At 35.0% G+C, this 20,196-nt stretch overlaps 1 protein-coding gene across 4 annotated transcripts in view; it reads left to right on the plus strand.

The window, feature by feature from the left end:
- The window catches only part of ERBB4 (erb-b2 receptor tyrosine kinase 4), a 1,095,199-nt gene that overhangs the window by 1,066,558 nt on the left and 8,445 nt on the right, over positions 1-20,196 (plus strand). For 2 of the 4 annotated variants that reach the window (XM_072742096.1, XM_026002035.2), the window contains exons 26-27: positions 16,345-16,392; positions 17,155-17,452. In XM_072742096.1, coding sequence (XP_072598197.1) covers positions 16,345-16,392; positions 17,155-17,452 — 346 coding nt within the window. The remainder of the gene's footprint in view (positions 1-16,344; positions 16,393-17,154; positions 17,453-20,196) is intronic. The other 2 variants (XM_072742098.1, XM_072742097.1) reach the window with 1 other exon arrangement.

The following is a 20,196-nucleotide window of genomic DNA, read 5'->3' on the forward strand; positions in this document are numbered from 1 at the left end:
TAACCATTGGTACAAGTTATTTAAAAAAAATCTATCATCTATTATCTACCTGATTATGGATAATTGTGTACTTACTGTGAACTGAATGTTATATAGGTTCTTTCTTTATATTCATTCATATAAAAAAATGCTAACAAGAGAAGGGGCGTTCTTTTGCCCATTTTAGAAAACTGGAAACTGGGACTCAGGAGAGGTTGAATAGCTTGTGGCAGAGCTAGTAAATACACAGAATTCAAACCAATATCTAGCTTACTTCAAAGCTCATGCTGGTGTAATAAAGTGTCAAGCAGGGATCCCTGGGTGGCGCAGCGGTTTGGCGCCTGCCTTTGGCCCAGGGCGCGATCCTGGAGACCCAGGATTGAATCCCACGTCGGGCTCCCGGTGCATGGAGCCTGCTTCTCCCTCTGCCTGTGTCTCTGCCTCTTTCTCTATCTCTCTGTGACTATCATAAATAAATAAAAATTAAAAAAAATTTTAAAGTGTCAAGCAATTAACTGAAGAGCACCAAAAAAAAAAAAAAAAAAAAAAAAGGCAGAAGACCTGATTGAATCAGAGAAAGAGAATCTCCAAAGTGAATGAATAGAAGGCTGTGGTCAGAGAAAAGGATATTTTAAAAAATTCTGTAGTGGGAGTTTTTCCTGTTGTTATGGTATAGTCATGTGGCAAAGTGAGTTAGAGATCATAGGCAAGGAGGACGCTCAGAAACTTAGATATTTAGTGGCAATCATAGTGAAAGGGATTAAGAATGAGTCAGATATGATGGAGCAATTGGAATGATACCAATGGATAGTCTGAGTGTTGGAAAGTGCCTGCAAAGACTATTGATAATCACAAGGATGAGAACATGTGGAATAATCACTTGGTATGAACCCCGGAAATAGGAGGGGTTTGAATGAATTTTGAAGACCTATGACCTGGAAGTTTACAGCATATTAACAGCTCTGATGCCTGAGTTGAATCATATAATGAACATTCTTTAATAGAAAGGATATTCCAAGGAAGCCTTCTGGATGTGCAGGATGGCTACTTATGAATGCCAGATTTCTTTTCTTTATTTTTTAAAAAAGATTTTGTTTGTTTGTTTATTTATTTGAGAGAGAGAAAGAGAGTGTGTATGTGTGTGTGTGTGTGTGTGTGTGTGTGTGCGTGCGTGTACATGTGCAAGTGGTGGTGAGGGAGTAGGAGGAGAAGGAGAGGGAGAGGGAGAGAATCCCAAGCAGACTCCATGCTGAGCATGGAGTCTGATGTGGGGCTTGATCTCAGGACCCATGGGATGATGACCTGAACCAAAATCCCAAGTTAGATGCTTAACTGACTGAGCCACCCAGGCACACCATGAATGCCAGATTTCCAGTAGAGAATAAATTTAGGAAACGTTCTCAGAAAAGTGAGGGTAAAGCATGAATGGATCAAGGTTCTGTGGAGCCAGACACATTATTGGGAGTAGGGGGTGGAGTCTCTTTAAGAAAAATTAAAATCTCACTTTTTTCAAAATTTACTGAATTCCAAAACCATGTGAACCTATGATGAGCTCTTTCCCAGGCCTCAGAAGGAGCCATACAATTGAAGAGCCTGAAGACCTAAACTTTATTGCTTTAAAGTAAATTCATTCTGGGCAGAGAAGGTGAGAAAACATGCAAGAGTAATGGCTGCCAGGAATGAATGTATTCTTGGCTTAAATAGCGTATTAGTAAAAGCTTCCTTTGGGACTTCTGGTATTTAGAAACTCAAGATGGATGGTGTTGGCCCTGAAAATTTAATATAAAAACAGTGAACCCTTTATTTATTGTGCTTCTTTTCTCCCTTCTGGAGGAGGATGGTCCAGTATTTTTAAAATTTTTATTTGTGGGCTGATAAACATTTTATGAAAGTTCACCTGACCATATGCTTAGGATGAGCTTGTTACTTGTTTTTGCTTTTCTCTTGACCAGAATTTATAAGCAGAAGAGTATGAAGGTATTTCAAAGCAAATAATTCACAACCTGGGCTTGTGTCACACTCTCTTGGAAATATCTTCTCCTCCTGCATAATTGACATCCAATATGCTTTTGTATGGTAACGGGCTGGATGAAAATCCTAGAAATTCTGTCCGAGTGTTAATATTACTTTGAATTGCTCTCTCGACTGAGCTTTTGGTTACCTAGTTTTCAATAATAATTTGAGAGATCAGTCCTAGGAGTGATCGAAGTGTCTCCTCTCCTCACTTACTGTTTTTGGCAAAATTTGAACTGCTAGGTATCTTTTTAACACTCAGATAAGTAAATTTGGAACAAATAAGAGAGGTGAGATATTAACACAACTGGTTGCTCATATGTTTCAGGAGGTTGTTTTCCTAAAAGATGATGGAAATTAATTAGGAACAGCATCTCAAACTCTTAAATAAAGTAAAAAAAAAAAAAAAAAAAAAAACTGAAGATTCCTAAGAGAGCCTAGGGTGTCTACCACTTAAAATTTATAGCATGAAAGGCAACCTTCCTCTCCTTTGTGATTATATTTGTAAGATCAAGCATTAATATTTTCTTTGGTCAAAACATAGCTGCACATTGGCTTAATATCTTCCTTTCAAAATGATAAATAATAATTGTGCTGGTGTAATAAAGGACAAAGGGGCCTGGGAAAAATACTAGGGGCTTTTCTTATCTGTCTACTACTTTTTTGGTTTGTGTGTCAGTCCTTGGGAGAGAGCCCAGGCTGTGTAATATGGGTGAAAGTCCAATCTATTTTATTTTCCCAACTCCCAAGTCGTTTATCAAATTATTTCAGGTTGTAAATCTAAGCACTTTTCTGTAACTTAGCTACTCTCTTTCCGAGACGTATCTTTCTTCAAGATGTTTAGTATGCTTTTAAAATCTATAAAATGCTTAATATATTAAAGAGGTAACACACAGGAATTCTCTCTCCACCAGAGGATGAGAGTTCAAACATTTCCTGCATTATCATGCACCTCTCTTAATGTGCCAGCTTTCCCTGAAAAGATCAACAATCACAGGGAAGAAAAAAATCAATCTAAGCACACGTTCAGCACTGAGGACTTCTCCTTGGCCTGTTGACAATGCCTCAGCATGAATTCTGAGACATATCTTATTAGGAGTCTGTCTGGATGCGTTCAAGTGTTCACTAGAAGTGATTCAACAAAATCAAGGCCAGCACATACTCTGCAGAGACGTGAATTTCTAATGTTTGTCTTTCATTGACCTTCTCACCCCCATCCTCTAAAGAAAACAAAAGTAATGAAGATTTCATTTCGGTTTATCATAATCTCTACTATTAGTTCACTCATTTCATTTATCTTAGTGGGTTAAAGAATTTATCATTGGATATAGAATATGTACCTTTCTGTGACTAAGTGGTGAAAGAGTTCTCTGGGGTCATGTTTTGATTTACTGCTGCACCAAGAAAAATATACCATTATTTTTAATTTTCAAAGGAATATTTTACAATGGCTTTGAATGGTGTATTTGCCAATAGGCATTCGACTATTTGCTAATAGTCAATTAGCTCCCATTATTTTCTTTTCATCAATAACACTGATCATTTTTAACAGTTGCTTCCAATGAAATACGAGATTCCGAATTTGCAAACTAGCCTCTTGGCACACAGAGAAGTATGTAGCTGCCTGATGACTTTTATTCTGGTGTGCGAGACACATGCAATTTATTTGATTTGCAGCATTTAGTGTGGTCTTGTGTGAGCAATACTTGGACAAGTCAGGATTCGGCTGTATTTTCTTTAATTTACTAGAAAAATACTGTGTCACACATGTATGTATTACATTATTTTATGCAATGATACCTAACACGAACACAAACTTGTAAAACTCATAAAGCAAGAAAGACAGACATTATTGTTCCCATTTACAGAGGAGGACACTAAGTTCTAAAGCAAACTTACCTATGGCAGCAGCGCGGGAGAGTGGCAGTGCTGTTTCCTCATCAAGGGCTCTCCTCCTGCAGCTTCCTCCCTTCTTGAGACACCCACTCTGCAACTTTGATTTAGAATTTCATTTACTTACAACTTTGATTTTCTATACTATTCAGCCATAATTATCCTAAAAATGCTTTGTGAAAAAAATGGTCCTTCCCTCCTGGTGTCTGTGTTTTGCACCACAGTATAGAAATACAGGTGAGTGGTATGTACCACGTAAAACAGATACTGGTAGGGATTTGCGTTGGATCTCATGAGCCAAAACTGTATTTTACATCTGCCTGATGGCAATTTATCCTTGAGTCTGTCTTTCCTAGTATTCTTAGTTAACAATGTATATCTTCAGGGATAAAGCTAAAGCCTGAATTTGCTAGACCTCCAAAGCATTAGGAAATACATAGATGTCTCAAGGAAGTTTTACCATGCTAGTGATAGAATCTTGAAGTTTTATAACTACATGGGCAATGTGTGTTGCATTTGGAACTACTCACTATAACAAGACTTTTTTTTTTTGCCATAAGAATTAAGATGTCAAACAATGCTTCCAGAAATAGTAATTATTGAGAAGAAGAGTGAGTGTACTAGATGAGAGATAATATTCAGATTACTGTATTGGGGTGAAATTTCAGTTTAAGACTCACCCTCTGTATCTATGGGCTAAGATGTATATAATATATAATTTCAGGCAGCTAAAATCATATCCTTTAAAACATATCTTGCTGGCTGGCTAGCTGGAGTCCCTGAGATACTCTTCCATATACTCTATCTATCTATCTATCTATCTATCTGATCCAAATATCTTTTACTGAATATTTCACCATGTCCATGTCTGTGGCCTGTGTTAGGAATCGAGGGTATGGTGACTTAGAGTAAGTCTTCTGAATAAGCTCACATAGTCTGTGGAAGAAGACATAGTAATGAAGTAAATAAACAACAAGAATATAGTGATAAATCATTAATATCGGGTACCTCATAAGTTCTTAATATTTTTTGAATCAATAATTGCATATAATCTGGGCAAATGATTTTGCCCAGTAGCATTTTGTTTTACCCTCAAAGGATCCTATGTAGAAGGATAGATTATATGGCATTTCAACCATAACAAAAATAGTTCCAATGAACATGGAGAAAATGGTTGGATTTTGAGATATGAAGACATTGGAATCAGTAGACCTTAGATATTTAAATATGAAGAATGAGACAGAGGGGAAGTCAAGGATGATATGAAGATACTTGACTTGAGCAAGTAGATACATTGTTGATACCATCTACTAAGCCAAAACAGATAAGAGAATTAGATTTCGTATAGGGAAAAGAGATGTTCGTTTCAGTTTCATTAAAAAAGTGACATTTGAAATGCCAGGGAATGTTCCAGTAGAGATATCACACCAGAAGTTCATTACAGAGGTGAGGGTTGGTATTCAGAAGTTTAGTGTTACCTGAGGCAGGGCCATTATGATCTACTAACACCAATCTGAGAAAATTCCCCACATTCATCAGACTAAACAGATGCCCTGTGGACTAGCTAGAGCCAAATTCCTGAGAATATGAGGGTGTGTGTAAGAGAGGATATTTCAGGGTATGAGTCAGTAGACTCAGCATGGTATCACCTTCTTTGCAAGGAGGATATAGAGATAGTCATATTTCCAATAAAACCAGTCAGTGGGCTCTGCAGTCTGGTAGCAGAAAGTAAATAATCCTGGGCTAGAAACTAAGAAGTCAAGGTAGGTGAGGAAACATTGAGATCAGACCTCACCTTTACAGATTCACTATGTTGTCCCTGACTTAGGCAAAGATATTCTAAGGACATCAAGATTATTTTTTTTCTCCTCATAATAAACCATAATAAACCATAAACTGTATTTTTCTAATTGGGCCTATTGATTTTGGCTTCTTAGTAACCACCTATGTTAACCTTGAGGAAATCATCTGTTACCAGAGCTGAAAATAGAGTGAGTGATTGGGTGATCTCTGGCATCCATGTCAGATTTAAGTTAGATTCTCTTTTTCAGAGTCTATTTTATATTTTATCTCCTTCATATATTTTTTAATTAAAGTGTCAGCCATTGTAGAATTTATTTATTTATTTTTCATTGTAGAATATAAAAGGAAATTAGTATGACCATGGTCCTGGCTAATTTAAGTCGACTTTGGTAGCACAGAGTGAAATGGGAAACTAAAAAGTATCAGCCTTTTATTTTTTAATTTTAATTTTAGGAAACTCCAAGGTGGTTCACAAATAGGTATAGGAATTCTTTGTATATTTCCTTCTTCCTTTTTATATGTAGCAAAATCAAATTTGGGGACTTTTCAGAAATGGTAAAACTGCTTAGACTATAGTCAACAAGTAGCTCTTAGGGAGAGTTTTTTTTCTCTTGGGGTGCTACCTTCAATCTGATATTCATTTTGGCTCAGATCAGTTGTAAATACCATCCTGTTTCTGTGAAATGTAACTGGTGTTTGCTCTGGGCTGGTGGGACAGCCATGTGCTGTTTGCTCTGTCAGTAGCTGTGCCTGAGTATCCACAGTACATTATTCAGATCAGCTCTCATGAACCAGCTGTCCTAATTCCAGGTGGACTGTTAGAAATCTTTTTACTTACAGCAACAGCTGTGCCACCTGGTAGCTTAAAGAGCAGTGGTTGGATGAATCAACCATTGTTACAAATTCACTTTTTATCTAGTAAACAGTTTCCATAAACTAGCATAACTGAAGATATTTCCAACCTGATCCTGACTGAAATGATATGAGCACTGTAAGCCTTATCTGTATTATGTTAAATTGTTTGCTTATTGTCAACACCTGTCATTTAAGACTCTGAATAAAATCTACATGCCAAATTAGATTTATAAAATTCTATGCCCTATAATACTGCTTTGCATCTCTCAAGACACAACTATGTCCTTCATATTCTTTACATTCTAACACACAGATTGCTCTAAATACTATTATTGTTATTTTAAATATATAATAGAATTTCCCAAGCTTGGATTATTGCTAAGGAGGAGGTTGAACTATACAATATTTCACTATTGCCCTATTATTTGCAAGTAAATAAAATAACCCAAACAACCAAATATTTCTAAATGGAACTATTATACATGGTGTTTTAGCTAACAAGATTCATTTAGTTGATAAATGATATCCACAGGTGAAAAATAGTAAAAACAAAATAGAAACAGGACACAAATGATCTGTCAGTCTGTAAAAAAAAAAAAAAAAAAGTGTCAGTCTGAGTGGATTAAATAAACTTTGTTATATTTATTTATTTATTTATTTGTTTTGTTTTAAAGTATTAATTTTCTTAGTGAGTATATGAATGCATATACACATGCATGCACCTGTGCACGCACACACACACACACACACACACAGCCTAAAATTGTGATTTTAAGTCTTTACTAATAATACAAAAGGAAGTATATTATACTATTATACCCAGGCCAAGGTGTAGCATTTCAAATTCAGAGTAATGGCAATCAAATTCATAGTGTTTATAGTTTTTGTTTTTTTCTCATTCTTAAACATGCTTATAGTTTAATTTTTTTAACTATTGTTGTAATTCCACACATTATCTCATTAGATAGGTATAGGTAGATATAGCTATAGAAGCTATAGATAAGCATTACAAAGGTAAAAATATATCAACTGACAAGAAGTTTATTTTATTTAGATATTTACATATATATATACATGATTAATATTTACATAAATAAGAGAATCAATGCATATTAATAAATACAAATATAAATTTAAAATAAATATATAAATGAAAATTTATAAGTATTAAATAAATATTAATACAGTATTAAAATATTAAGTACAGTATAACTATAAAATGCATTGCATAAGTACAATAATATTGCATATAGATATAAAAATCGATACACATGATTTTTTAATATATATTGATTTCTAATAACTGACTTTTATAGCTAGGATGCATAAATAACATATTCCCTCTCTATGGAGGGCAATCTGTCTTGTAAATAAAGTATTACTTTAATAAATGCTACTTTTAATTTATCTGCATGTGGACAGCATTTATCTATGGTATTTAATACTATCAGGGTATTGCTTTTGTCCAATAAACCTATAGCCTATTTAATAGGAAAAATTGACATCTGTCTTTTTTTTAAAATATTTTATTTATTTATTCATGAGAGACACACACACACACAGAGAGAGAGAGAGAGAGAGAGAGAGAGAGAGGCAGTGACACAGGCAGAGGGAGAAGCAGGCTCCATGCAGGGAACCTGATGCAGACTTGATCCCGGGTCTCTAGGATCACACCCTGGGCCCACGGCGGTGCTAAACTGCTGAGCCACCGGGGCTGCCCGACATCTGTCTTACAATCAAAACTCCATTAAATTCAATCTAAGAGTACATCTGTACACATTTCAACTGAAAATAAGTGCCATCAAAGGTAATACAGATGCTTTCAGCTATTATAAGGAAGATAATTGTTTTTCAGAAAAACATTAAATATATTTTTATATTTAACTTTGACTTTAATCACGTATTAAATGCCATTTGGGGCTCTACAGTATAATGGGATGTCCCCAAGCTGGAGACTCAGGGAACCCTGCTTCTAGTATGGTCAGTCATGCGATTTGACAAATTAACCTAACCTCTTAGAGACTCAGTGTCTGATCTGTAGAATGAAGAGTTTACATTATAAAACTTCATTTCACAGTTGTGTTTTCCCTAGTCACCATCCAAACATGGTCTGTTTCCCAAGATACACAGTCGTATATTGTATATAGGCTAAGTGATACTTTATAAACACTCAAGAAAGAAAGAAAGAAAGAAAGAAAGAAAGAAAGAAAGAAAGAAAGAAGAAAGAAAGAAAGAAAAAAAGAAAGAAAGAAAGAAAGAAAGAAAGAAAGAAAGAAAGAAAGAAAGAAAGAAAGAAAGAAAGAAAAAGAGTGCTTAATATACTTTGAGAAGATTTATGTGGGGAAAGTTTATAAGATGCCTTTGCTTTCATGTTAATCACATTTTCCAGTATTTAATAATCAATGGTGTGGGCTTAAGGCAGAATATTTGTTTTATGCACAAATAATTTGACAGTTAAAAATGATTTTTCTCACTCCTTGTTCCATAGTCTGATTTTCTTTTCAGAGATAAATAAACTGAGGGCCCATTAGATTAAGGAATTTGTTAAAAGGTCACATGGCTTAGTGGCAAAAAGTTCAAGAAAACAGCCCTAAAGGTAGGAGGCCTGTGGGTGACCACTTGTTTCAGGTCTATGGGACTGTTGTCTTCAAAATGTCCTGGCCTCAAAAAAAAAAAAAAAAAAAAAAAAAAAAATGTCCTGGCCTCAATGCATTGCTCATGTACTAAGAAGTCTTCATTAAATAATCTTCATTACGTTGGGATAAAAAACACTCAAGGAGAGAGGCAAATTTTAGGATTGACTTGAAGACTTAGATTTCCCAAGAATTTGAACAGAATAAAGACTTAGTGATTTCGTATTTACCCTGAAGCAAAGATGCTGCAATTGAACCAAATGTTCTTAAGGATAGGTTAAAAAGATTAAGAAAAATGACCATACTTTTTCTAACTGAAAAGAACTAGTAAGAGGTCTTTAAGAAACCTCCTAGGGATTCCAGGATGGCTCAGCGGTTTAGCCCCTGCCTTCGACTCAGGGTGTGATCATGGGGTCCCAGGATCGAGTCCCGCATCGGGCTCCCTGCAAGGAGCCTGCTTCTCCCTCTGCCTGTGTCTCTGCCTCTCTCTCTCTCTCTGTGTCTCTCATGAATAAATCTTTAAATAAATAAATCTTTAAAAAAAAAAAAAAAAGAAACCTCCTAGAAGTTCTCCTCTTACCTTTCTAGCGGCATGTGTTAATTAGAAGCTAAGTGACAAGATAAAGGGTTAAATACCACAGCACGCTTATGGAAAGAAATATAAACATATAAAAGAAAATCACCGGAAACCAACCAACCAACAAAAACATTTAGAAAATGCACCAGGATGAAGAGATATAGATTGTGTGATTACTAATCTCAGGAATGGCAACAAAATTCTTATTGCTTATCTTGAATGAAGCTAAGGAATGTCGGCACTAATGCAACATCATGTTTCTTTATACCCTTTCTTTTTTGGTTGTGTTAATAACGCCCTTTGCCTTCTCACATGACACCAGCAGACTTAAAGCAGAAAGATACAAAGCAAGGAACTTTCAGCATTTTTTAATGGACTCATCTGGCCATGCATATTTTAAAGGGAAATATCCTCTTGTTCTACTGATACTTGGACAGGGTATAAGAATTGTTGCTTGGAGATAAAAAGGTTTACTTACCTTTAGTCAAGCAGGAAAAGGAATTTATTGACTAAGCCCTGGAGTTGGAACAATAAATCCATAAGCAAGAGTGCTGTCATGGAAAATCTTTGGATCTGTCCATCAATGGATCAATCCATCTATTGGCTCTTAACATTCTATTTATAGTTTCCTCTTCAGTTTAAGTCCTTGTACTTAATTCAAATCCAAATGAGCTGGGAGAGGTGATACTCTTAAGCATTATTAGTATTTTATGGTTAAGGCTAGTGAGTCAGAGTCCTCCTTGAAATTAATTTTTCACAAGAAAAAGAAATCATGAGAACTCATCTGAGAGAAGAGGCGCTATCTACGCAAAGGCCCAGAGAGTGTACAGATAAGAGAGAAAAGATGTGCTGAAGTTGGGCAGCCCGGGTGGCTCAGTGGTTTAGTGCTGCCTTCAGTCCAGGGTGTGATCCTGGAGACCCAGGATTGAGTCCTACGTGGGGCTCCCTGCATGGAGCCTGCTTCTCCCTCTGCCTCTCTCTGTCTCTGTGCCTCTCATGAATAAATAAAATCTTAAAAAAAAAAAAAAAAAGAAACGCTGAAGTCAAAATCTACAGTGGCATGAATGATAAAAGGGTAATATATTAGGATAGTCACTAATGGCTGTGTGCACCAGGAACTCTTAATGTCCCTGATCCTCAGTTTTCTCATCTGTAAAATGGAAGTCACAATATTTAGTAATGACATGTACCTTGAATGTTTATGAGTAAATAAAACCTAAAATAATCTCTAGCATATGGTAGGTACATGATACATGTTAGTCTCTCTTCCTATTTCTCAATTTGCCTAAAAGTAGTCATATATTCATCTATGAAACAGAATAGACAGTATAGTTAATTGAACTTCAAGAACTGAATTAGGAAAGTAGACTTATTAATGTTTATAAAAGGCATCCCTACAATTTGCAAATTCTGAATTGACTCACATTCATATTTATTTATACCATTTATAGCTTTCCTTTATTAAAATTTCTGAAAGAAACAAAGAATGAGAGCCCAAGTTAATATTCCTTCAACTTAATCACAGGCCTATTATTAACTATTTGCTTATGTATTTAAAATACTATTATATAATTTTATATATTTTTATTTATTGTTATATCATTATTTATTTATTTTGCATGTAATACAGTAAAAACTTAAAGTTTCTTTATTTTTCTACTTTTTAAATTGTTTTTCAGAGTGATTATTTTTTCTTCTTCCTCACTGAAGAACATGAATCAGCCCCTATTTAAGTTTGCTTTATGTTTGATTCTTAAATTTGGAGTGTAGTTTTTTTTTTTTATGGAGTGTAGTTTTATATGGTGCTCCCTATTGCTTTATTTCTTGGTTATCAAAGAAATATATGCCTTTTTTAAACAATACCTATAAAAATCATATTTTTTGAGGTATAATTGAAATACAATATCTTATTTTCAGGTGTACCATATAGTGATTCAACATTTATATACATTGCAAAATGATCACCACAATAAGTGTAGTTACCATCTGTTCACCTTACAAGGATAATACAGTGATATCGACTATATTCTCCATGCTGTACATTATATCCCCATGACTTTATTTTATAACTGGAAGTTTGTACTTCTTGATCTAAAAAGCAGCATTCCACATAATCAAACCAAGTAGATAGATGAGTGCATAATAAACTCATACATAAATAAACAAAAGATGTTTTGTGTAATTTGTATATACATATGTGTAGGGAGGGTGCGTGCAAGTGTGTAAGCCAGCTGCCTAGATTCAATAGGGTTTCTCCCAGTTCTTTCTGGTTTTTCCTATATAGAGATTTTGCCTGCTTTCTTTTGGCTGCTTTATGAAAAATGAAGGTTCTAAGTCTAGATATCTCAAATGTTGGTATATTGAACTCAGTTGTGAAAAAATATATGGTACAACGATGCATCAGGAATTGAACATAATGCCCAAAACATTTTATCTGTCTGCTACCTAACCTGTAAAAATGTGAATAGGTCCATCAGAGTGTTAAGAATACATGCCAGGGAGGATAAATGGTTGAGAACCCTTAATAGTTACATGTGTTTAGGTAATAAATTAGTGCTGATGGATTAGTACATCTTACAGAGATACATTCTGCTTCAGTTAAAAGGATTTAGAGTGTTTCTTGACCCTAGAAACTTTAATCCTGTAGTTAATATTGATAGGAAAAATTATCTGAAGATAAAAAAAAATCTCTCTCTTGTTAAGTGCATGTTTAATTTAGATAGAAGTTAGACGTTAGGTATGTATTTTTGTTTCCTAAGAACATTGATCTATATGATACTCTGTAAAAAATATTAAAAGACAAAATTCATCTGGTTAGCAGTTTAAAATTTCCCAGGAGCAATATTAAACAATACAATGTTTTAATTAAAATAATAAATATGGGGCACCTGGGTGACTCAGTGGTTGAGCATCTGCCTTTGGCTCAGGTCATGATCTCAAGGACCTGGGGTTGAGTGCCGCATCAGGCTCCGCATGGGGAGCCTGCTTCTCCCTCTGCCTATGTCTCTGCCTCTCTCTGTGTGTCTCTCGTAAATAAATAAGTAAAATCTTTAAAAAAAAAACAATAAATATCAAAAATAGGGTACAGATAATAAGACAAAATTTCATATTTTTATCATTCAACTGAGATGTAAATCTCAAGACATGATGTATTCAAAGTACGTTTAAGACCACATTTGATATATTTGCTGATATTTGCCTTCTCTATAACCTCTGGCATTTGAGTCCAGGTTAATCATGCAATGTGCCAGTGATAAGACAACAAAACTAAACTTGACTCCCTCCATCACCCTTACAAATCCCCCCACCAGAAACAAACTCCGTATCACCTGCCAGTTTATAACCCCCCTCTTTCTATCTATGTGCTGCTGACAGTAAATTCCCTCGCCAGCTAATTGAACAGATGCACCGGTACTTCCTGAAGATCCATAAAGCTGGGCTTTGATGGACGGCAGAAAGTGGCACAATGAAAAAACAAAAGCCTTTTAACTGAGAGCACTGCTTTGTTCTGCTTAGAACCTTAAGGTCACTCCAGCCCGTTCTGACTGTGGGGATCTTAATTTTTACTCAACCAATTTGCTTGCAGCTGTCATTCTTTCCAATATTAAAAGTTCAGCTCTCCAAGTGTGGGGAGTTGGGGGGAGCGGGGCGGGGAATAAGAAGAGCTTGTTACAAACTAAAAGCAGCAAAAACAAGTAAAATCTGGCTTGGCTCTCAAGTACAAAAAGTTATTTTCAAAGCCTATAAATTATGACATAGTGATTAACATGTAATTTAAATATATTTAAACAACAATTATATCACATTTCCAGCCCGGCTAATTGGCCTCACAGATGTTCCCTTGTAGCTGCGTTGCCCTTCCAGGGAGAAATGAATGAGGTGCTTTTTATCATGGAAAACAGAAAAAAAGCAAATGAAAAAAAAAATGGAAACAGGAAAATAAAAAGCAGCCAGTAACCCTAAAAACAATGAATGCTAAAGGGACTTTGCTTAGCATTTTTTTCCATTTTAATGCAGAAAACTAGGAAAAGCACGAAGACACTCCTATTACTGTGATGGTATCTGGCAGTATGTCCAGATATAGATTTGGCAGGTTGCTGATGGGGAGACTTGCCAGCACAGGGACAGTGCCTGCATTCTAATATGGCATGGCCTCTCTTCAAGAGGTCTAGTTATTATTTTTTAAAGATTTTATTTATTTATTTGACTCAGAAAGAGAGAGAGAGAGCAGGAGCAGTGGGGAGGGGCAGAGGGAGAGACCTGAGCCAATGGCAGACCAACTGAGCCACCCAGGTGCCCCAAGAGGTCTAGTTATTTTTTAGCACAATGTGTTTGTGATTGAAGGCAGTCGAGCCCAGATAATGAATATATATATAATAAAGTATTTCCTGATGAAGAATGATTTGCAAGTTATTCCTTTGATTACTTATCCCTCAAGTTTTATAAAATACAAAATGTAGAGCTGTCAGTGCTGTTTCCTAAGCTGGGATTCTAGTCAATCATGACTCAGTAGAGCAACTGTTGGGAAGTAAGCGGTCAAAGGAACAGGAATATCTTTCTTCTAATATGTAATCATAGAATTCAAATAAATTCACCCCATCTTCCCTTTACTCTTGCTTTTTCTTCTAATAATCTCAGGTAATATTTGATAGTTCAGTGTAAATTGCAAAAGGCCAGTGGTCATGTCTCTCCTCGTGTCTCATAGTATCTCCAGCGTCTACCGCAGATCCTGCCTCCACTTTCGTTGTAGGGGTTTAATCAATATTTGTTAAATGCTTACTCAGTAATCGGGGTTTAATGATGGGGGAAGGCCAAGGTTTATAATATGATAAAGTTCCACCAGACACTTGTCATATTCCCATACCATCCCTCTGTTTTACATATCACTGGACTATATAGCAAATCCCTCCCAAATTTTATGAAAAGAAAAGTATTTAATTGCATATCTTTCTAAAAGATAACAAAATATACCTATACTGAAGGTGATATGGGGAACAGGGAAGCATTTTTAAATGCCTCTTTGAAGAGTAGCTTTGATATTTTGATTGCCCGACTTTAAAAATCTGATTTAGCAGATGTGAATATTTAAATTTTATATATCCTTTACACTGTGATAGTAGTGAAGAGCTTGCAAAATTCATTTATATAAACCTTCCTACTTTGTCTTTGCTGAAATATAAGGAGTGAGAGGCCAAGGATAAAAATGAGGGTCTGAGATGTTTCACAACTGACCACATCAGTAGATTTGGTGACTAGAATCGGGGCTCAGATATCTGACAGATCGTAAAGCAGTATGTCTCTTGGACAATGCTACCACATATGCATAGCATATCAAATTTATCTCTAATTTTCCATGTCATGCTCTTCAAGATGTTCTCAGTTACATTACCATCATGTAAGTGATTCAGTTTTGAGGAGAGTTAAAATGTAAACTTAATGTAGGAGTTCAGACCTTGGTCCTTGATCAGTCCAGGTGACTAAGTTAATTATGGAAAATTGTGTTATCCAGTTGTTATTAGTTTACATTAAACAATCTCCATGGAACCATATTCTTCTTAGAGTTTATTTTATGAATCTCTAAATTGTAAATCATTAGCCTGGAATAATACTTAGCTAAGTTTCATACATGGATGCAGAGAATGAAGACTTCATAAAATTAACTATTATTTCTGCATTATTCATTACCTCCATGGTCTAGAAAAGTGCCTGGCACATAGATAGTGGGTTCTCAAGAAATATATTTAATTAATATTTATTTGTTTGTTTAGAAATGATGTTGATATTCATACAACCCCCTCTACTTACCCTAAGGAAATTTGTCCTTACTATTTTATCATATTTTTATATCCACTTTTATTTAGCTCATAGAATGAAGTATAAAGCTATAAGAATATAGATGCCTTTTTAAAAAAATTCATATCTAATTTTAACTGTTTCTACATATAAGAAATTAATGTATACAAAGCATATTTCCAGGAAGAGGTTTAATTTTCCATGATTTCCTTCTGTTTCTTAACGTATAAAAATAAGACTATAGAGAAAATAGTATGTATTTTTTTAAAGGAAAGTTGACCCTTTGCTGAAATAATGAAAAATAAATGTAACTTGTCAGTAAAACTTATTCAAGGAAAATTGAAATTCACTTCTATCTCCTTTTAGATAAGTTTCTTTTTACAAGAAAGAACTAATGTTGTGTTATGTGGCCATTTCACTCATATAACATGTGAGGAAGGAAATGGTTCTTTATTTAAAACTATAGACATTTACTTACCGTTTATATCTTTCTTCTAGGATTAATCAGAAAAACATTCATTGTCAACTTAATTTTTATTCCATTTAAAAATTTTACTTTTTCTATCTAATTTTTCTTTTCAGGGCTTGAATTAAAATGTAGAATATTCTCAAAACACAAAAATAAACTCCTTTGTAGTCAGGGTGCATAAAATTTTACCATTTAGCAAACTTCACTGTTGTGCATGTTTTCCCCTTTGGTTCATACAACTCATGTGGCTTTTCTTTTCTTTTTTTATTTTTCTTTTCATTCATATTACCTCTTATTATATCCATCATTCCATTTTTCTTTCCTATTAGAGTGAAATTGGACACAGCCCTCCTCCTGCCTACACCCCCATGTCAGGAGTAAGTATTTCATGATCAACCTTCATCTTTTAGTATTTTTGGTCTTTACTTGTCATGTTTCTTCTCTCTCGTCTCCCCATAGTTTTCTCATTTTGCTTTTGCCAACAGTGAGTTAATAATTTGCTGTAGATTCAATAGCTGGCTTTAAGGATATGTTTTCTCTCAGTAGGTAATCCAAAACTGAGATGCCATGCATCAACAGTAAGCTTCAATTTTTACCTGAAGGATTTATCTGGACTCATAAATTATGCTTTTGGATGAGGAGGTTATCATTATTTCCATGATTATAGGTTGTGTGCTAAAAAGTTGGAGTCTCAATAATGATTCCCTACTTAGGTACTTGGAGACCTAAAGTCATACTGACCACAGAAGAGAAAATATCACCATCCAAATGGCATCACTGTGCTTCTGTTCTTAATGTCAACTGTCTACAGTTAATAACATTTCCATTTGTCATGAAATTTGAATTTTATATCAAAAATAGGCAACTGTGGGAAAATAGCACGAAATACTAAGTATTAGGTCATGTTTTAGGTGGCCAATAAGATTTAAATATATTTCCAAATTCTTTCCCCAGGATAACTTTTTAAGAAAGATTGTAATTTTAGGTGATTGTAAGTCACACTTGTTAGCCATTTAGGGGAAAAACTCAATTAAGAAGCTCTGACTTTTGTCTGAAAGACGAGTCTTCATATCCTTGGTTATTTTTTTATACCTATTTCTAAAATAACTCCTGGCTAAATGTGTCTCTACCGTTGACAGAACCAGTTTGTATACCGAGATGGGGGTTTTGCTGCAGAACAAGGAGTGCCTGTGCCCTACAGAGCCACGACCAGCACGATCCCAGAAGCTCCAGTTGCTCAGGGGGCTACAGCTGAGATTTTTGATGACTCCTGTTGTAATGGCACCCTACGCAAGCCAGTGGCACCCCATGTCCAAGAGGATAGCAGCACCCAGAGGTACAGCGCTGATCCCACTGTGTTTGCCCCAGAACGAAGCCCACGAGGAGAGCTGGATGAAGAAGGTTACATGACCCCTATGCGAGATAAACCTAAACAAGGTACAAATACAATGTTCAGAAATGATTCTCATTCAACATTCACATCCATCAAAATGAGCAGTATAATATAGAAGGGAAATTGCCAAACCACTGGACTATGTAACATTTGTGACCCAGAAAAGGCCTAGGCTGCTGCTCTATGTAGCATACTGTCCAAATCCACAACATTTACATCATCCAGGGCCTTTCTAGAAATCAGAATCTCGAGCACCACTTGAATAGTCATCTGCATTTTAACAAAATCCCTGTGTGACTTTTATGCACAAACCTGAGAAGCACTGATCTAAACTTACCAACTTACCTTTGTTGGACTCTTTGAGTGAGGAAGCACATCACAAAATTTCAGCACCATGGCTTTATTGGACTTATTGTGGAGATCATAAACACTGGTATTATGATGTCACCAATAAAAAATTTGGTCAGTTCTTTAAAATTTTCCATCATTAGAATGATCATTTATTACAGGAGATTATGATTCCTTGTATGACATATTTCAAAAATTAAAACTCTGACACAGCCTTTACTTATATGTATACCACCGTGTCTTGAAAATACTCAATTTGTAGTTCTACAAAGCTCAGTGATGACTTTACAAAGTTAGTGGTAGAAATGTTAGACATCCAAATCCAATGACATTTCAATTTTGAAAAAGCTGCTTTCTTTCCATGTTAACAGCATCATAGAAAGGAGAAAGGAGAAGAAGGATGATTGTTATTAAAAACTGATGATTGTATCTCAGGGTGTTCAGTATCAAGTAAACTTTTTTTTCAAGTAAACTTTTTTTTTAAGACTCTGTAGAAGAGCCCATTATGTTCCTTAATATATGGTTATATTCCATTTTATAGAATTTGATTAAGGGATCCCTAAGTACATATTATAAATAGCCTATTAAGATATATCTATCTTGATGTATATAAAGATATTACTGCACTGAAGAATTAGAGGAATTGAAAGAATTGGAAGGTAGCCAAGTAGTTACACAAATGTAGGTTTTGAGAAGATTTGGCAGATTCCTAAAAGTGGAATGCTCTCTGGGAAGATTCTTAGCTCAACCATAGAGTTGTTTCTCTGTTTACAACTGTATGGCTGCATGTCTGCATCAGGAAATAGATAAGTAGATTGTGTTGAAAAAAGGTACCATGAACCTTCTAAGAGAAAAAATACAAGCCAGCCTGTATAGACTCACTGTGGAGCATCCCTTGATTTTGTCTCTGAATACAAGTTTCTATAGAAGATTATTGACTACTTCTCAGAGAGTTGAGAATGTTAGTATAGACCTTCATTACACTTTCAATTAATGAGTTTCAGGAACCTGGTAAGGAAAATCAGATTCTGTCTCCCTTAAAAGTTTGTTTTCATATATTTTTCTTAAAATGTCAATTGTTTTAAACACCATTCAAATTCCAACATGTTATGAAGTGAAAAGTTTTTCCTACCCCTTTAGGGACAATAATTAAAACAGTACAGTAGAACAAGGAAATGGCTCAACAGGAGTTTTAGAACTGAATTCTAGTTCAATACTGCTTGTATCCTTCATACATCATTTAATCTTGGTTCTCTATAAAACTGAAAAAAAAATACAGCTTATACTTCCTTTCTCACAGGATTGTTGTGAGGAAGATGTAAGTTCCTGTCATGCCTATGTATGATGGTGGGATAGTCATTACTATCCTTGAACTTGCACATGATGCTAAATACTTAAGTATATCAAAGACCATGGACTAATCACCCTAAGTTGATGCGATTTTTTTCTCTACTTGTCAGGCTATGTATAGAGGATAGAAAGTTTGTTCAGAACGGTGGCATCTCAACAAACAATTATGCCCTTTCCCTGCCCCAACACCAAAATAGGAATAGCTGAAGTGTCATTTCTGTGTAGACATTAAAAGAGAGGACAAAAAGGTCTACTCTCTGCATGAATAGATGTCTATATATCGTCTATACTATAAACATAGAATTATATTTGAGAAGAACAGCATTGATAACACCTTTTTAAAAATTGGGTCAATATTCTGTATTAATTTATCAGATCAGATCATGCAAAATAGCCATTCTAATGACTGGTGCCAATCTACAAAACAGTTATTTCATATAATTCAAACTAATAATTTGTTATTTTGTGATTATGGTTAGCCATTGGAAGTAAATGCTCTAATTACACTTTATTCTTAGGCATATTCTTAGGCATATGACAATCTTAGATTGATTGTCAAGCAAGTCAATCTAGTGACATGCTAGATGTCTATCAGATTTTATTAGTTGAGTCTTTTCTTTAGATGTTTCCTTTCCTATATGTAGTGCTTTCTGAAAAACATCTGTAATCAAATCCACTTTACCTATATGGACATCAGAGCAAAACACACAGACTGAAAAACATTATTCCTTCACTTTATCCATTTACCTTGGCATGGAGCTAAGCCATAGACATTTTGATTTTCCAATACCCTTTAAAAAATTCCGATTTCTCCACATTTAAAAGCTATTTACCCCTGATAGATTGCCTTATTTTTCAACAACAATAAAATACTGACTTTTAGAAAACAGAAGCATTCAAACAAGTGGCCTTCTATGTAGGAGACACAAATGCAATTAGAAGGAAAAAGGAACAATGTAGGGGACAGGAACTAGGGCTTCTGGCCTGTGGTGCTTTGCTAAGTCATTAAAGAGTTTTGGTCCACCTACTCTTTTTTCATATGACAAAAGTAATAGACAAAATAGTTTTTGTAAAAATTCATGAAAACAAA

The sequence above is a fragment of the Vulpes vulpes genome, chromosome 16 (assembly GCF_048418805.1).
Source record: "Vulpes vulpes isolate BD-2025 chromosome 16, VulVul3, whole genome shotgun sequence".
Taxonomy (NCBI): domain Eukaryota; kingdom Metazoa; phylum Chordata; class Mammalia; order Carnivora; family Canidae; genus Vulpes; species Vulpes vulpes.